General features: G+C 44.9%; 1 protein-coding gene across 8 annotated transcripts in view; it reads right to left on the bottom strand.

Annotated features, from left to right (window-relative positions):
* LOC126335266 (uncharacterized) overlaps window positions 1–13,983 on the bottom strand; it is a 1,744,002-nt gene that overhangs the window by 301,469 nt on the left and 1,428,550 nt on the right. The window contains exon 1 of one of the 8 annotated variants that reach the window (XM_049998316.1): window positions 8,655–9,681. The exons of 6 other annotated variants lie outside the window; for them this stretch is intronic. In XM_049998316.1, coding sequence (XP_049854273.1) covers window positions 8,655–8,816 — 162 coding nt within the window. In that variant the 5' untranslated portion in view covers window positions 8,817–9,681. Of the gene's footprint in view, window positions 1–8,654; window positions 9,682–13,983 lie in introns of those variants that run through there. One more of the 8 variants, XM_049998317.1, reaches the window with a different exon arrangement.

Consider the following 13,983-nt stretch of genomic DNA (forward strand, 5'->3'; position numbering starts at 1 on the left):
CCGATCATGTCATACTACACTCATTCTTCAATGTATGTGAGACCTGGCGTACACACGGTAAAAAATCCGAGAACAGTAAGACGTGATTACGATAGAAATGTCTGTATGAAACGGTGTGTCCTTGATTACGAATGTCCCTGATTTATTATGCGTATGAAATATGTACAAATGGTTCAAATGGCTCTGAGCACTATGGGACTTAACTGCTGAGCTCATCAGTCCCCTAGAACTTCTTGTTGTTGTGGTCTTCAGTCCTGAGACTGGTTTGATGCAGCTCTTCATGCAACTCTACCCTGTGCAAGCTTCTTCATCTCCCAGTACTTACTGCAGCCTACATCCTTCTGAATATGCTTAGTGTATTCATCTCTTGGTCTCCCTCTACGATTTTTACTCTCCACGTTGCCCTCCAATACTAAATTGGTGATCCCTTGATGCCTCAGAACAAGTCCTAACAACCGATCCCTTCTTCTAGTCAAGTTATGCCACAAACTCCTCTTCTCCCTAATCCTTTTCAGTACCTCCTCATTAGTTATGTGATCTACCCATCTAATCTTCAGCATTCTTCTGTAGCACCAGATTTCGAAAGCTTCTAGTCTCTTCTTGTCCAAACTATTTATCGTCCATGTTTCACTTCCATACATGGCTACACTCCATACAAATACTTTCAGAAACGACTTCCTGAGAAATCTATACTCGATGCCAACAAATTTCTCTTCTTGAGAAACGCTTTCCTTGCCATTGCCAGTCTACATTTTATATCATCTCTACTTCGACCATCATCAGTTATTTTGCTCCCCAAATAGCAAAACTCCTTTACTACTTTCAGTGTCTCATTCCCGAATCTAATTCCCTCAGCATCACCCGACTTCATTCGACTACATTGCATTATCCTCGTTTTGCTTTTGTTGATGTTCATCTTAAATCCTCTTTTCAAGACACTGTCCATTCCGTTCAACTGCTGTTCCAATTGCTTTGCTGTCTCTACCTAACCACCCTAAGGACGTCACACACATCCATGCCCGAGGCAGGATTCTTATCTGCGGCCGTAGCAGTCGCGCCGTTCCAGACTGTAGCGCCTAGAACCGCTCGGCCACTCTGGCCGGCGAAATATGTACAGATGCGTGACCCAAGGACCATACACACCGACATCCTACATAGTCAGCTACAACTGGAACATTGCGGTCGTGAATTTAGTAACCGTCCAGGCGGAAAATCTCATTTCCAAACAACTGCAGGACTGTGGAAGCAAATAAACAGAACGTGCTCGGCTTGTTCTTGGTCGTCAGTATACGATCGTCATCAGATAGCATTAATGTAGGAGACAGAAGATTCAACGAAGAACGCCGCGTTTCGTCTAGGATTCTTTTAAAAAGCGCCGCCGAGCCAACTCGAGTGACAGATTCTACAAGAGGGCCTTTGACTTGATGACAGTCTCTTTCCGCGCATAATTCGCCAATGAAACATGGATGGGAGACGTGAGCCCTGGGTGAAGAACGAATATGGTACCAGTTATATCGCAACTGGGATGCCGAGCGTACATGTTGGTTGGCAATGGCCGCGACGTCCTTCGCTATATTTTAGTCTGAAGAATGGCAGGGTGTTCAGTGTTTGTCTGTTACTGTCGCGATGTGTTGCCTGGTCCTATTCCTCGCCGTAGGCGCGTAGAAAGTGCTCGAATTCGCGGAACTCGCCGCCGGATCCACAAATACCGTCCCTGGAACCGTAAAGTCGCGCGGTCCGAGTAGCGGTCTGGTTAGAGAAACTCCGGCCGGCTGGCTCGCTCTACGTCACGTAGGGTAGGGGCTGCCGCCGTTCGCAGACTGCCGACGCTAGGCGACGGATTGTCATTATAGATAGCGGGCACGGGAGTCGGCAGTCGGCAATAAATAAATCGCTCCTCTCGTCCTGGAAATTGCTCGCCTGCCGGGGACGGACATTAAGGCCGGCGCGTCGACGCGGGGCTCCTAACGGCTCCTGGAGACGAACGGGCGACTGTTTCCTGGGAGCGGCCGCAAGGCTCTGCCAAGGCGCGACCGCCGTTTGGCAGCCGAGCTGCAGGAGAAAGCAGAGACCTGGAGGACGCGAAATTTTATGGCTGCCCGAGGACGAAACGTACAAAATTGAACACCAAATATGCAGTATCGGAAGGTAAAACAAAACTCGGTATTTTCCAAGAACGATAGCCTAACGAAGTTGGAAGGCTCCAAACGATACCTACCGAAGTTGCGATAGTAAATCGATTATGGAAGTCTCGTGGCGCGTGTTACGAATATGGTTGAAGGTATCACTACAGAACGACAAAAGAAAAGCGTTAGAGGAGCACTCGCAAATTGAAAGGAGACGACTTACCTTAGTCGTCGTCGATGTTATCGTCTTGTGACAGTCCGCGTGATGTATAAGCTGCACGGACAAGTCCTTTTTTCCCCATACCCAGGGTACACTCTGCCAATATCGCGTAGGAATATCGGCAGTGTCGCATGCGTCGACTTTTCCCTGCAAAGGCAAGTTGTGAAAGCATAGGTACTGGAACAAATACAGTTCGTCCCTCTACCCTGGACGTCCTTCTCTTTTTGTGGTTGACTTGACAGACTTCCACAGGCGTTCTATGTTTTGGGTATGGACACTGGCGTCATCTGAAGAGAGAAACTCGACAGAGTGGTTCACAAATTCGTGCTCGAACCCTTCAGCTTTGGGAATCTGGTTTGACAAACCCGTAGGTGATGACTTTTGTTCCAGGCAGTATGAAATGCTTTATAACACCCACTAAAGTGACCTTGTCTCGCGACAATACCCTGACAACGAAACACTTTTGTGACTCCATCCTATCCCACCAAAAGTCCAAACATGATCTACTTCACTTTTAGAAGGGCGTCCTCTCTGAGTCTTTCGTCAAGCAATGTGAGACTCGTCTACTTCGACTATCTATAATCACGAATCCAGCACGACTCAAAAACTACGCTCGTCTAAATCGATAATTTAGAGGACTCGAACCACGTATTTTTCCTGATGCTGGTTCGCTTTCCACAAATTCCGCAATGAAATTGCAACGGAATCTCAGTGACCGCACTCCTCTTACGCAGTTTCACAGGCTTCGCAGCACTACAGTAAAAATAGTGTCTCCTATCGTCGTCCGGCAGAAGTCCATATTTCCGAAAAAAAAAAAAACATTTGTCTACACTGCATATGCATGGAATTAGAGTTTTCCATGTGAGGCAATCCGCAGAAGAAACTTGAGAAGCAGCACACATTACAATCGCTATGAAGAGAAACTATTACAAACAATTATGGCGGGAACGTAATGTACTCAAACTGAAGAAACATCGCAAAACTGATACAAATGACGATCACAAGTAATTTATCATAACGCGCGCCACGAGACTTCCATAATCGATTTACTATCGCAACTTCAATATGTATCGTTTGTGGCCCTCCAACTTCGATAGGCAATCATTCTTGGAAATTACCCACATCTCGACCTGCAAGGCAGTTGTTACCGACGGAACTGCAATTCAGTGTCAAATGAAAACCAAATTCCGCCCTAAAGCTGTGTCGGTTCGCCTTCGTATGGGCCTTATAATTACTTTACATCCTATGTTCACTATTCCTATGCTACGATGATCTTTCATGCTGTCGCGTAGCATCAGGAATAAAGACCCAGATACGATAGCAAGAACGTCAGCAAAAACTAATATTTCATACTGAAGACACCAAAGTACACGTGGAGCTGAACCGTTTGCCTCAAAACAGAGTGCTTAAATGTTCCAGTAACTTCCAATATTCCACAAATAACACCCAGAACCTTCCAGTAATTGTTGTTGTAGTCTTCAGTCCTGAGACAGGTTTGATGCAGCTCTTCATGCTACTCTATCCTGTGCAATCTTCTTCATCTCCCAGTACCTACTGCAACCTACATCCTTCTGAATCCGCTTAGTGTATTCATCTCTTGGTCTCCCTCTACGATTTTTACCCTCCACGCTGCCCTCCAATGCTATGCTAAATTTGTGATCCCTTGATGCCGCCAGTAATTACAGAACTTAAATGATACGGAAGTGCTGGAGGCGGGCGTCGAATGGATGACCCGCACGTCCCCAGCCCGTGCCTACGATCTCCGCACCACTGTGGACGAATTAAAGCACCTAAAAAAAATTTCTGTTTGTTTCTATCGATAATTAAAGAAAAAGGAACAATAAATAGGACAACCAGTAGACAAGTTTACTACAGTACTACATTCTAATGGCATATTAGTCAAACTTCCAATGCTCAAATTGTGCAAATGATTATGCACTATGGGAATTAACATCTGCTGTCATCAGTTCCCTAGAACTCAGAACTACTTAAACCTAACTAACCTAAGGACATCACACACATCCATGCCCTAGGCAGGATTCGAACCTGCGACAGTAGCGGTCGCGTGGTTCCAGACTGAAGCCCCTAGAACCGCTCGCCACAGAGGCCGGCAAACCTCCAGTGCTATAGAAACAACAAGGCAATCAACTTTTGAATATTGATTCTTAATTTCCGTTCTTGTTAAGAAAAATCTGATAGAATGTGCATAAAATTATTTTTCTTTTACTTATTCCATTGGTTCAATTGGCTCTAAGCACTATGGGAGTTAACATCTGAGGTGATCAGTCCCCGAGACTTAGAAACTACTTAAACCTAACTAACCTAAGGACATCACACACATCCATGCCCGAAGCAGGATTCGAACCTGCGACCGTAGCAGCAGCGCGGTTCCGGACTGAAGCGCCTAGAACCGCTCGACCACAACGGCCGGCTTACTTATTCATGTTCAGTGGTTCATGTCCATCTTTATTCTTTTTTATTGTTATTCTGCTGCGCATAACGTTAACATAAGAGCTGTCGGCAGAAACTTTGTAGTTTCTTGGTATAATGATATAAAATGCACGTGCAACAGTTAAAATAGTGATTATGACCAAAATTAGTGTCTTAACACATCTAATAGTGCGGTAAACGTAACAGCAGCAGAAACTACGATTATAAAAAAAAAGTATGTTACATAAGACATTACCAACGCTCATGTTGTATTAGGCTACACAATAATACGAAAAGACTGAAGATAACACACAAACTGCTGTAACATATGTAGGTAAAAAATGTTGTCTTTTATCAGGCGCAAATTCTCTTCAGTTAGTCAAAGTCAACAGGGAATTAGCTAGGCAGACGCGTGAATCCAGCTTTATCGTCCTGGGTGAGAGCCTAGTGGAGATGGTCCGCTACTGGTTTCCTCCGACCTGTTGTTAAGTATCGCGTGTGCGTGAGTCACGTGGTGGACTAATGATTGATTGTACAGAACAGTGTCGTGTTTGTGTTCTTGTGAATGAACAGCACCAAATAAAGCGATATTGACGAAAAACAGTTTGATTAGTTTTTAACTCCATGTAATGCCAAAATATTCACGAGAAAAGGTACGAAACAACACCGTGGGTATAACTGAAGTCTTTATTTGAAAGTAATCACCAGGGCTGAGCACAGCTGTTCAACGGTTTCACCAGCCGAACGATTCCTGTGTCTGTGACATGAGACAGTTCTTCACTGTATCCTTCCGTTCCTCCGAGTTTAAGCGCTTCCCTTTGAGACGTTTCTTTTAGCGGACAAAATGTATGGAGGTTGTAGGGCGACATGTCCTATCTGTAGGGCGAATGCTTGAGCTGCTCCCATTTGAACTTGGCCATAATCTTTCGTGTGACCTTGGAGACTTGTGGATGCGTGTTAACGTGAGCAGAATCGCCCCTTCCGTGAGTAGCCAAGGCCGTTTACTTTTGAGGGGTTTCGTAGGGTACGGACTGTCTCACAGTACACGTCACTGCTAGTTGTTTTTCTGTGCTGTCGGAATTCGACGACTGTCGGATCTGGGAAGTCGAAAAAGACGACAATCTTGCCTGCTGAGGCCACAGGTATGGATTTTTTAAGAGCAGGTGACGGCACATTTTCCTTCCTCTAGATATATCACTACGTTGTCCGAAAGTGGCATGCGCAAATTTCAACCGGTTTGGTTGTTATGACGTTTCGTGCCTTTCTATTTGAACACACTTTATAGTTAAACAAATAAATAAAGTCAGTAACTTCCGAGAATGCTTTACGATATAACAACACCCAAATACAGCGCAAGGTAGCCAATTAAGGTGACAGTAATTTGCCACACATCGTTGCATGTTGCATTCGTGAATATACTGTACACAAACATTTTATCCACAGATGTGCAGTGAAAATGTTAGATGATACAAGACTAGAAGGTGGTTCTGTCCGCTGCAATACTACTTAATGATACAAGATTGGTGATTCGCTTTAGAATCTTATTTTGCAGTAAACTAATAATTACTGAAGAGTGACCTTTAACTGAAAGTAATATATTGCATAGGAAAGCTTATAATTAACAGCAACAATCACAGTGTTTTATTACGCTCTCTACGGCGAGTTTCCATTCTTATGCAACTGTGGCAGGTGTGAACCTCATTACTTCCGGGTATGGGGTTGACTGTGCGACTTCTCACGTCATACTGGCGAGAAGTATTGTTTCTACCAGTACCAAACGCGTATTTTGTAAAAAAGAAAAGAAAAAACACCATCACTTGTACCGAGTGATTCGTTTCAAAACTTCAACTAACCAATATAGAGTTAGCGAACGAACTATTTCTTTTGGAGGAAAGAATTTGCATGTGATAGTCTTCTTGAGGTGCAGCCGGATCTTCAGGTGAGACCCTGAATCTTATCAAAGCATAGCCTTTACATGATTTTTAGCCAGTCTCGAAAAACTGTATAGATTGCCCAGCGTTCTTCCGAAATCTGCTTCTTTATTTTCTAGATACACCTCTGCTCATTCCCTGTCGTGGATATTGCCATTTTGAGGCCCTTCGTACCATCATAACGCAATGTTTTTCTTTAGTCATAATAAGAGGGCAATTACGCTTCAATTAACGAAACATTTTTCATTTGCTGAGTAATGAATTTGGGGTTAATTGTTCATTTTCCTCGTCCATTCCTTCCATTCCAAGAAAAATACTTACTACCAATCAAAATTATTTTTTTCCAAACATACCATTTCGCTACCGCAACTTAAAATTTTGCGCTACATCAACTGGCGCTTTGTGATTATAATGCTTAGGATGCGCAATTAACACACATTATTTCCTCAATTCAGATATTCACCTTTCTCTCTTCGGTTGACGCGTAATTTCATGTTTAATTACTTCATAGCTAACTCATTTTTTTTTTATATATCACGAACGACTCATTACTTCCTGCAGAAACGTTTCATCGTCTGACAGCAACGTGGTATCAGGGGCGTTCTTAATCCGTAACACTGTTTCTTGACTTCACACTATATCTATGCCACAAGATCGGTAACTGGAGAGCTTATTTCTTCAGGATTTATTCGGTAATTTTGAGCTAAGCTCATGCGTATCAGACAACACAATAAAATTGTATGTCTACAGCGATCAAACAACTCAACCCAACGGATTGCATTATAATTGAAATTGCCGAAGAGAATAATATAGTAGAGCCGACAGGAGCAAGAAAGGAAAAGTATTTGTCAGTAGAAAGTTTAATTTGAATATGACTGTTTCAAGGGTTAGTGTCCTGAAAACAGTATGATCTTGATGCGTAGTGCTGTTACTGCTTTTGGCTTTTTTTTAATGAAGGAAAACATCGAAAATGCCCTTTAATCACATGGCATCGAGAAAAACATGAATCAAGGCAGTCAAGTAAATGAATTATTTCTTGATTTCTTAAAACCTTCTGACCCAGTGCTACACCTACTCTTATTATCGAAAGGACGACCGTATAAGATACCAAATGAAATTTGTGCCTGTACTGAGAATTTCTTGGTATGAAGAACGCAGCATGCTGTCGTTGGTGTAGTAACTACCGGTGTGTCCCAGGGAAGTGTGATGGAGGCCCTTCTGTTCACATTATTCATTAATGACCTTTCAGAGAATATCAATAGTAACTTCAGACTTTTTCCATGTCACAGTTTATCGATGCACATATACTCAGATGGATTTTGACAGGGTATCAAAGTGGTGCAAAAGATTGGTAGTTTACACGTTCAGAAATGTGAAACTGTGCACTTCGCAAAACCGAAACAACGTAGTACAAAATGACAACTGGACTCCGTGTAGTAGTTCAAATACCTGGGTGTAGCAGTTCGAAGGGACTTAACATCTGAAGTCATCAGTCCCCTTGAACTAAGAACTACTTAAACCTAACTCACTTAAGGACATCACACACATACGTGCCCGAGGCAGGATTCGAACCAGCGACCGTAGCAGTCGCGCGGTTCCGGACTGAAGCGCCTAGAACCGCTCGGCCACCAAGGCCGGCGCACTCACTACTTCACGAGAATAAATAGCCACTTGTTTTGCACAAGAACGGCGTTTTCTGAATCCGCGGTGTCAACAGATCGTTTTCCTCCTTCAGGTCAAACAAAAACCGGCTTCGTTCTGCCGCCAGAAATTAGCCGAGGCGACTAGATCACCGAACAGGGCTAGCGTACCTAAGTCGCTAGGAAAAGATACGCTACACACTGGGACAACGGTGCCTAGAAGAGCATAAACGTGAAGTAGACGCATACAAAGATGATGTCCGACCTATTCTTGAACTGAATATAGTTTCGAGTGACAGGTACTCACCTTGCGGTGGGCGTGTCCGCGCGCCCTGGCCAGGGGCGGCTTGGGCAGCGGCTGCAGGTAGCGGGAGGGGTCTTCAGCCAGCGGGCACTCGTCCGGCTCGTCGCAGCCTCCATCCACCCGCGCCGTGATGTGGCCGTTCATGTAGACCCACACGACAGGCATGGTCGCGGCGCGCTCTGCCTTAACACCGCCACACGGACAACATTACACGCACCGCCCCACGAGCGTATATCGTATGCGAGGCACGCACCGCGTGGGCACCGCTAGCACACACAAAACACTCCGGAGACAAACCGAACCGCGCCTCTGTTGGCACAGGCGACGACAAATTACCCGCGCGCCGGAGAGGCGAACTCGCTTCCCTGTTGCGGCAATAACACTCGACGCTCAAAACGCTCCGGCCGCTGAGGTAACGAAGAGGCGCTCGCGACACGGCGGAGAATTTCAGCCGCACTGTGTTCGGATGCGGGCAGAGAAAATGTTTGCTCCGCGCCGCGCCGGTCCGGGCCGCACTCGCTAAACAGCTTTCTCCCTCTCGCGCCCGATAGCTGCCGGCTAAGTGCTGAGGGGAGTGGCAGCGATACACCGGCCGGAGAGGCTCACTTCACTTTCTAGATAGCGGTGCCGCACGGGCAGGGCTCACGGAGATGTGCGTCGGTCGCGGCGTCTGGCGGCTAACTGCGGCGGTAGGGTCCCTCCCCGAGGCGACGGCGGCGACAGAACGTGGCGTGGCTCGCATCCCGATGGCGGGCGCGTGTGACCGGACAGCCAAGCGGCGCGGACAATGCCAGCCGCAGCGGCCGCCGCCGCGACGCCCAGCCACTGGCTGACGTCAGCGTTACTCACGACTTTTCCGGCGAAACCAGAGGAGGCGCCGCCGCCACCTCCCACTCCGCAGATGGTTGCGCCACCTGGCGGCCGGCCGCGCCCCCGCAATCTGCCTACAGCTCTCGCAGCTTCCGCCAAACACTACTCCCCCGCTGCCGCATCGCCTAGCCGGTGGGCGTCTGTGGCCGCGACGCTGTCTCCCCTCCTGCTCCTGTGACGGCCTGGACCTTGCCCACGCCGCCCCTTTTTGACCACTGTCTAATATCGAAACCTTCAATAAGGATAAAAGCTGAGGCAACGAATTGAAATTTGTCAATCTCTTCCCAGTTCATAACGGAGTTGATAAGGTACCCACTATACAGGATATGAAGAAGCAAGCAGTCTTGTTTGCAGTGTTAAAATTTCATTATTATTTCCCAATGGTGTGTTTCGACGTTTTTTTAGCATCGAGCAGTTGGCCGAGAGCCGTTGTGTAGTTGAGAAGACAAACCCGAACCCTCTGGGGCGAGTCTGTGTGGTTTTTTCAAGTGCTTAAAATTTCGGAAGTTGGGAGTTGAGAATCCTCCAGCATGAACGGTACTACAAAATACTCAAAGCTTTCCTCCTCTGCACAGGCGTCCAATTTTTCGTAGACAATTTTTTGTCGGTCGTATTAATGAGCGTAGATTTGTTAGGTAAAAGAGGGGCTCAAAGTAGACTCTAGAGACATTAGGTAGCCAGAAGTGTTATTGTATAAGAATGACGACTGGACTGTAGTTACCTGATATAAACAAATATCGCTCCCTTGCAAATTTGAGCGTAGTATTTTTGAGTGACTTTAAAATGTGTTCTTCTTTTGTTGCTAATGGTGATTATCAATGGCTGTTATTAGTAACCAGTGGAAGGCTGTGTACGTCGTAACTGACAAGAAACTCGTCTCCAATAAGCTACCCATTACTTTCCATACCTGTGATGGCTGAACGTACACGACCCGAAACCAATAAACTGAAAATAAAAGGGCGGTGCACCGAACTGTTAGCGGCGAACCACTAAAGTCGCATCTCCGAATTTTTCCTAAAGTAGTTGGATTGCTATAGCGCTTGGTCTGCGGGAGAAGTACGAAATTTTACAATCGCGCTGTGACCACATTTAGTGAGGTTGGGGGTACCAAGAAAATATTAAACGTACTGGTATTCAGCAGCGATGGGTACAAGGGATACCGCGCATAAATGCGATAAAAGGGTTTGGGTTTGGCGAATGCCTGGAGAATGTTACCTGTTACAGGGAAGTATAGACCACGTGGTATTACGTTACGTTCTGTTTCTTTATGGTTACGGTGTGGTCCCTTTATTACGTCTTAGGAAACAAATGCAGAAAGATATGAACACATTTTACAACGTTGTGTGCTGCGTACAGTAGAGGAACTACTCAGAGACCAATGATTATATCAACATGACGATGCACACTGTCATAAAAACAATGGTTTGTGGCCAACAACGTTCTTAAACTGAACTCGACTGGCCTACCCAAAGACTCTAACTGAACCCAACGGAACACATTAGATAATCGGCTTCGGTACAGTCTCCAGTGACCAACATCACTACTTTCCCTGGTTTCAGCTCTTCGGAACAAATGGGCTGCCATTCTTCCAGAGACTCATACACCTCCTTCAAACGGTCCCCAGCAAAATTCAAGCCGTGATAAAGGTGACAATTGGTCATCTCTCGTAGTAATGTCCGCTACTAGTTGTCCAGATACTTTCGATCATATTATGTAGACATAAGGAAGGGGCTTCATAAAAACGTTAAATTAAGCTACCATTTGCAACAAAGCGCATAGCAGTATCTAGCATACTGTCTTCCAAGAAATAATTTTTTTATCTTATATGGACTGAAGCTGAAGCAGTGAATTAAAATTTATGCCGAGGCCTGGGTTTGAACCCGGGTCTCCCGCTTACTACGCAAATGTGCTAACCACTATATCACCGTGCCACTGTAGCTACCACAGATGGACAGACTACTGTAGTCCAATGTCCTCCCTAACACCAACTGCAATTAAAGTTCAGAGAGAAAAATTAAAACTTTGAGGTTTGCCAATGATAATGTAATTCTGTTACAGACAGCAAAGGACCTGAAAGCGCAGTTGAACGGAATAGACAGTGTCTTTATAGGAGGGTATAAGATGAGTAACAACAGAAGAAAAACAGGAATAATAGAATGTAATCGAATTAAATCAGGTGATGCCGAAGGAATTAGGTTAGGAAATGAGACAAAGTAGTAGATGCGTTGCTATTTGAGGAAGAAAATAACTATGACCGAAGTACAGAGGATATAGAATATACACTGGCAATGGCAAGAAAAGTGTTTCTGAATATATGGGTTAAAAAGTCCCGTCAGAAGGTATTTGTCTGGAATGTTGCCAAGTATGGAAGGGAAACTTGGACACTAAACAGTTTAGACAAGAAGAGAATAAAAGCTTTTGAAATGTGATGCTACAGAAGAATGGTGAATATTAGATGTGTAGATCAAGTAACTAATGAGGAAGTACTGAATAAAACTGTTGAGAAAGAAATTTGTGACACATCCTGACTGGAAGAAGGGATCGGTTGGTAGGACACACTCTGAGACATTAAGGAAGCAAAAGTTTAGTACTAGAGGGGAAGGAGGGAGAGGGAGGGGGAGGGGGGGGAGAGAGAGAGAGAGAGAGAGAGAGAGAGAGAGAGAGAGAGAGAGAGAGAGAGAGAGAGAGAGAGAGAGAGAGAGAGAGAGAGTGGGGGGGGGGGGGGGAGCAAAAATCGTAGAGGAAGAAAAAGACACGAATACAGTAAGCAAATTCAGAAGGACGTCGGTTGCAGTAGTTACTCGGAGATGAAGAGGCTTGCACAGGACAGAGCAACATGGAGAGCTGCATCAGTTCAGTCCTCGGACTGAAGACCACAACAACACAGATCGTTAGTACTAACGAGGCCCTCCGGCAATGGAACAGCAGCCTAGCTTTGTACGTATTGGAGATATCCCGCCTGTATCCCAAGCGTTGCTTTGATGGAATTACATTTTCCTGAAGACAAGAGTCTCAACTTTAACGTCGATAAAAGTTTAATTTATTACTTCAGCTTCTAACCTTATCGAAGATAAAGTCAGACTGATGTGTCTCAAGGAAAATGTAATTCCATCAGATTAATATCTGAATGTTCACTTCGTGTCGACGTCGGAGGTCTCCTGCCGTCGAGCGAAATCCACTCAGCGGCTGCAAGCCGAATTCACACACACTCAATGTGTCACCCATTACGCTCATGTCATACAATACTTGCGTTGACAAACGCTGCCCAGTAAAGTGCGACTCACAAGTTTCTTCGGAGAAAGTTACAGGTTCAGTGTTTGGTGGTTGGTTGTCTTCGGCCCGAAAACTGCTTTGATGCACCTCTTCATACTTCTGTAGCCTGTGCAAGCCTCATCATCTCTGTATAACGACGCATCCTACGGCCATTTGAACCTGCTTACTGTATTTCAGCCTTATTCGTAGTCTCTCTGTATATTAAAAATCAGTCCCAGGTTGCATAATGTTTTTTATTACTTCAAGAGCAGCGCGTTTGACACGGAGAAGGTAACTTGATGAGGCACAACCCAGGCGGAAAGTGTCATTTTAGAACTAATACAGTACACTGTGCCACCAGGCACAGGTTTTTTAATATTAGAAGGTTGCTGTACCACTGCGACACAATTGTATGGGAATAAATTTATTCTCTTCTTGTCTGAACTGTTTAAATAAATAAATAAATAAATAAATAAATAAATAAATAAATTTACCGTCAATGTTGCACTTCCATACAAGGACATATCCCAAACAAATGTTTCCACCGGTCAGCACGTGATTTCTTTGGAATTAGAATTATTACATTCTTCGTGAAGCCTGATTTTCAAAGTTACAGAAATTAAAAGACAACCGGTATCAACAATGACCATCTTCAGAGCTGAGTAAATCCATTATACTTCATAATTTGTGTCACTGCGTGGTTCGTGGTCCAGATTTATAAGAAAAAAATATTTTCTGGATTACTGTGGAACCTTACTGCAAATATTTCGTAACTCATGAGACGGAGACTCGCTTGTAGGCAGCTCAGTAGCGAAGTTAATGTTCTCGAGCTCCTAGTTAAAAATGTTCATCATAATATGGCGAAACTTTGCTAAGGAGGTCAATTAGGTGGTGTGCTAATAACTTTCAATTGTAAGTCTTCTCAGTAAAGTGTTTTTCGAGGATGCAAGATTTTTCGAACTTGAATTTTGACGAAGTAACTAAAGAACGATCTCTCTCGACGCCGTCATGGTTGGGTTGTTTGGGGGAGGAAACCCAACAGCGAGATCATTGGTCTCATAGGATTTGGAAAGGACCCGGAAGGAAGTCAGCCGTGCCATTTCAAAGGAACCACCTCGGTATTTGCCTGGAGCGATTAGAGAAATCACGGAAAACCTAAATCAGGTTGGCCGTCGCGGGATTGAACCGTCGTCCTCCCGAATGTGAGTTC

The sequence above is a fragment of the Schistocerca gregaria genome, chromosome 2 (genome assembly GCF_023897955.1).
Source record: "Schistocerca gregaria isolate iqSchGreg1 chromosome 2, iqSchGreg1.2, whole genome shotgun sequence".
Taxonomy (NCBI): domain Eukaryota; kingdom Metazoa; phylum Arthropoda; class Insecta; order Orthoptera; family Acrididae; genus Schistocerca; species Schistocerca gregaria.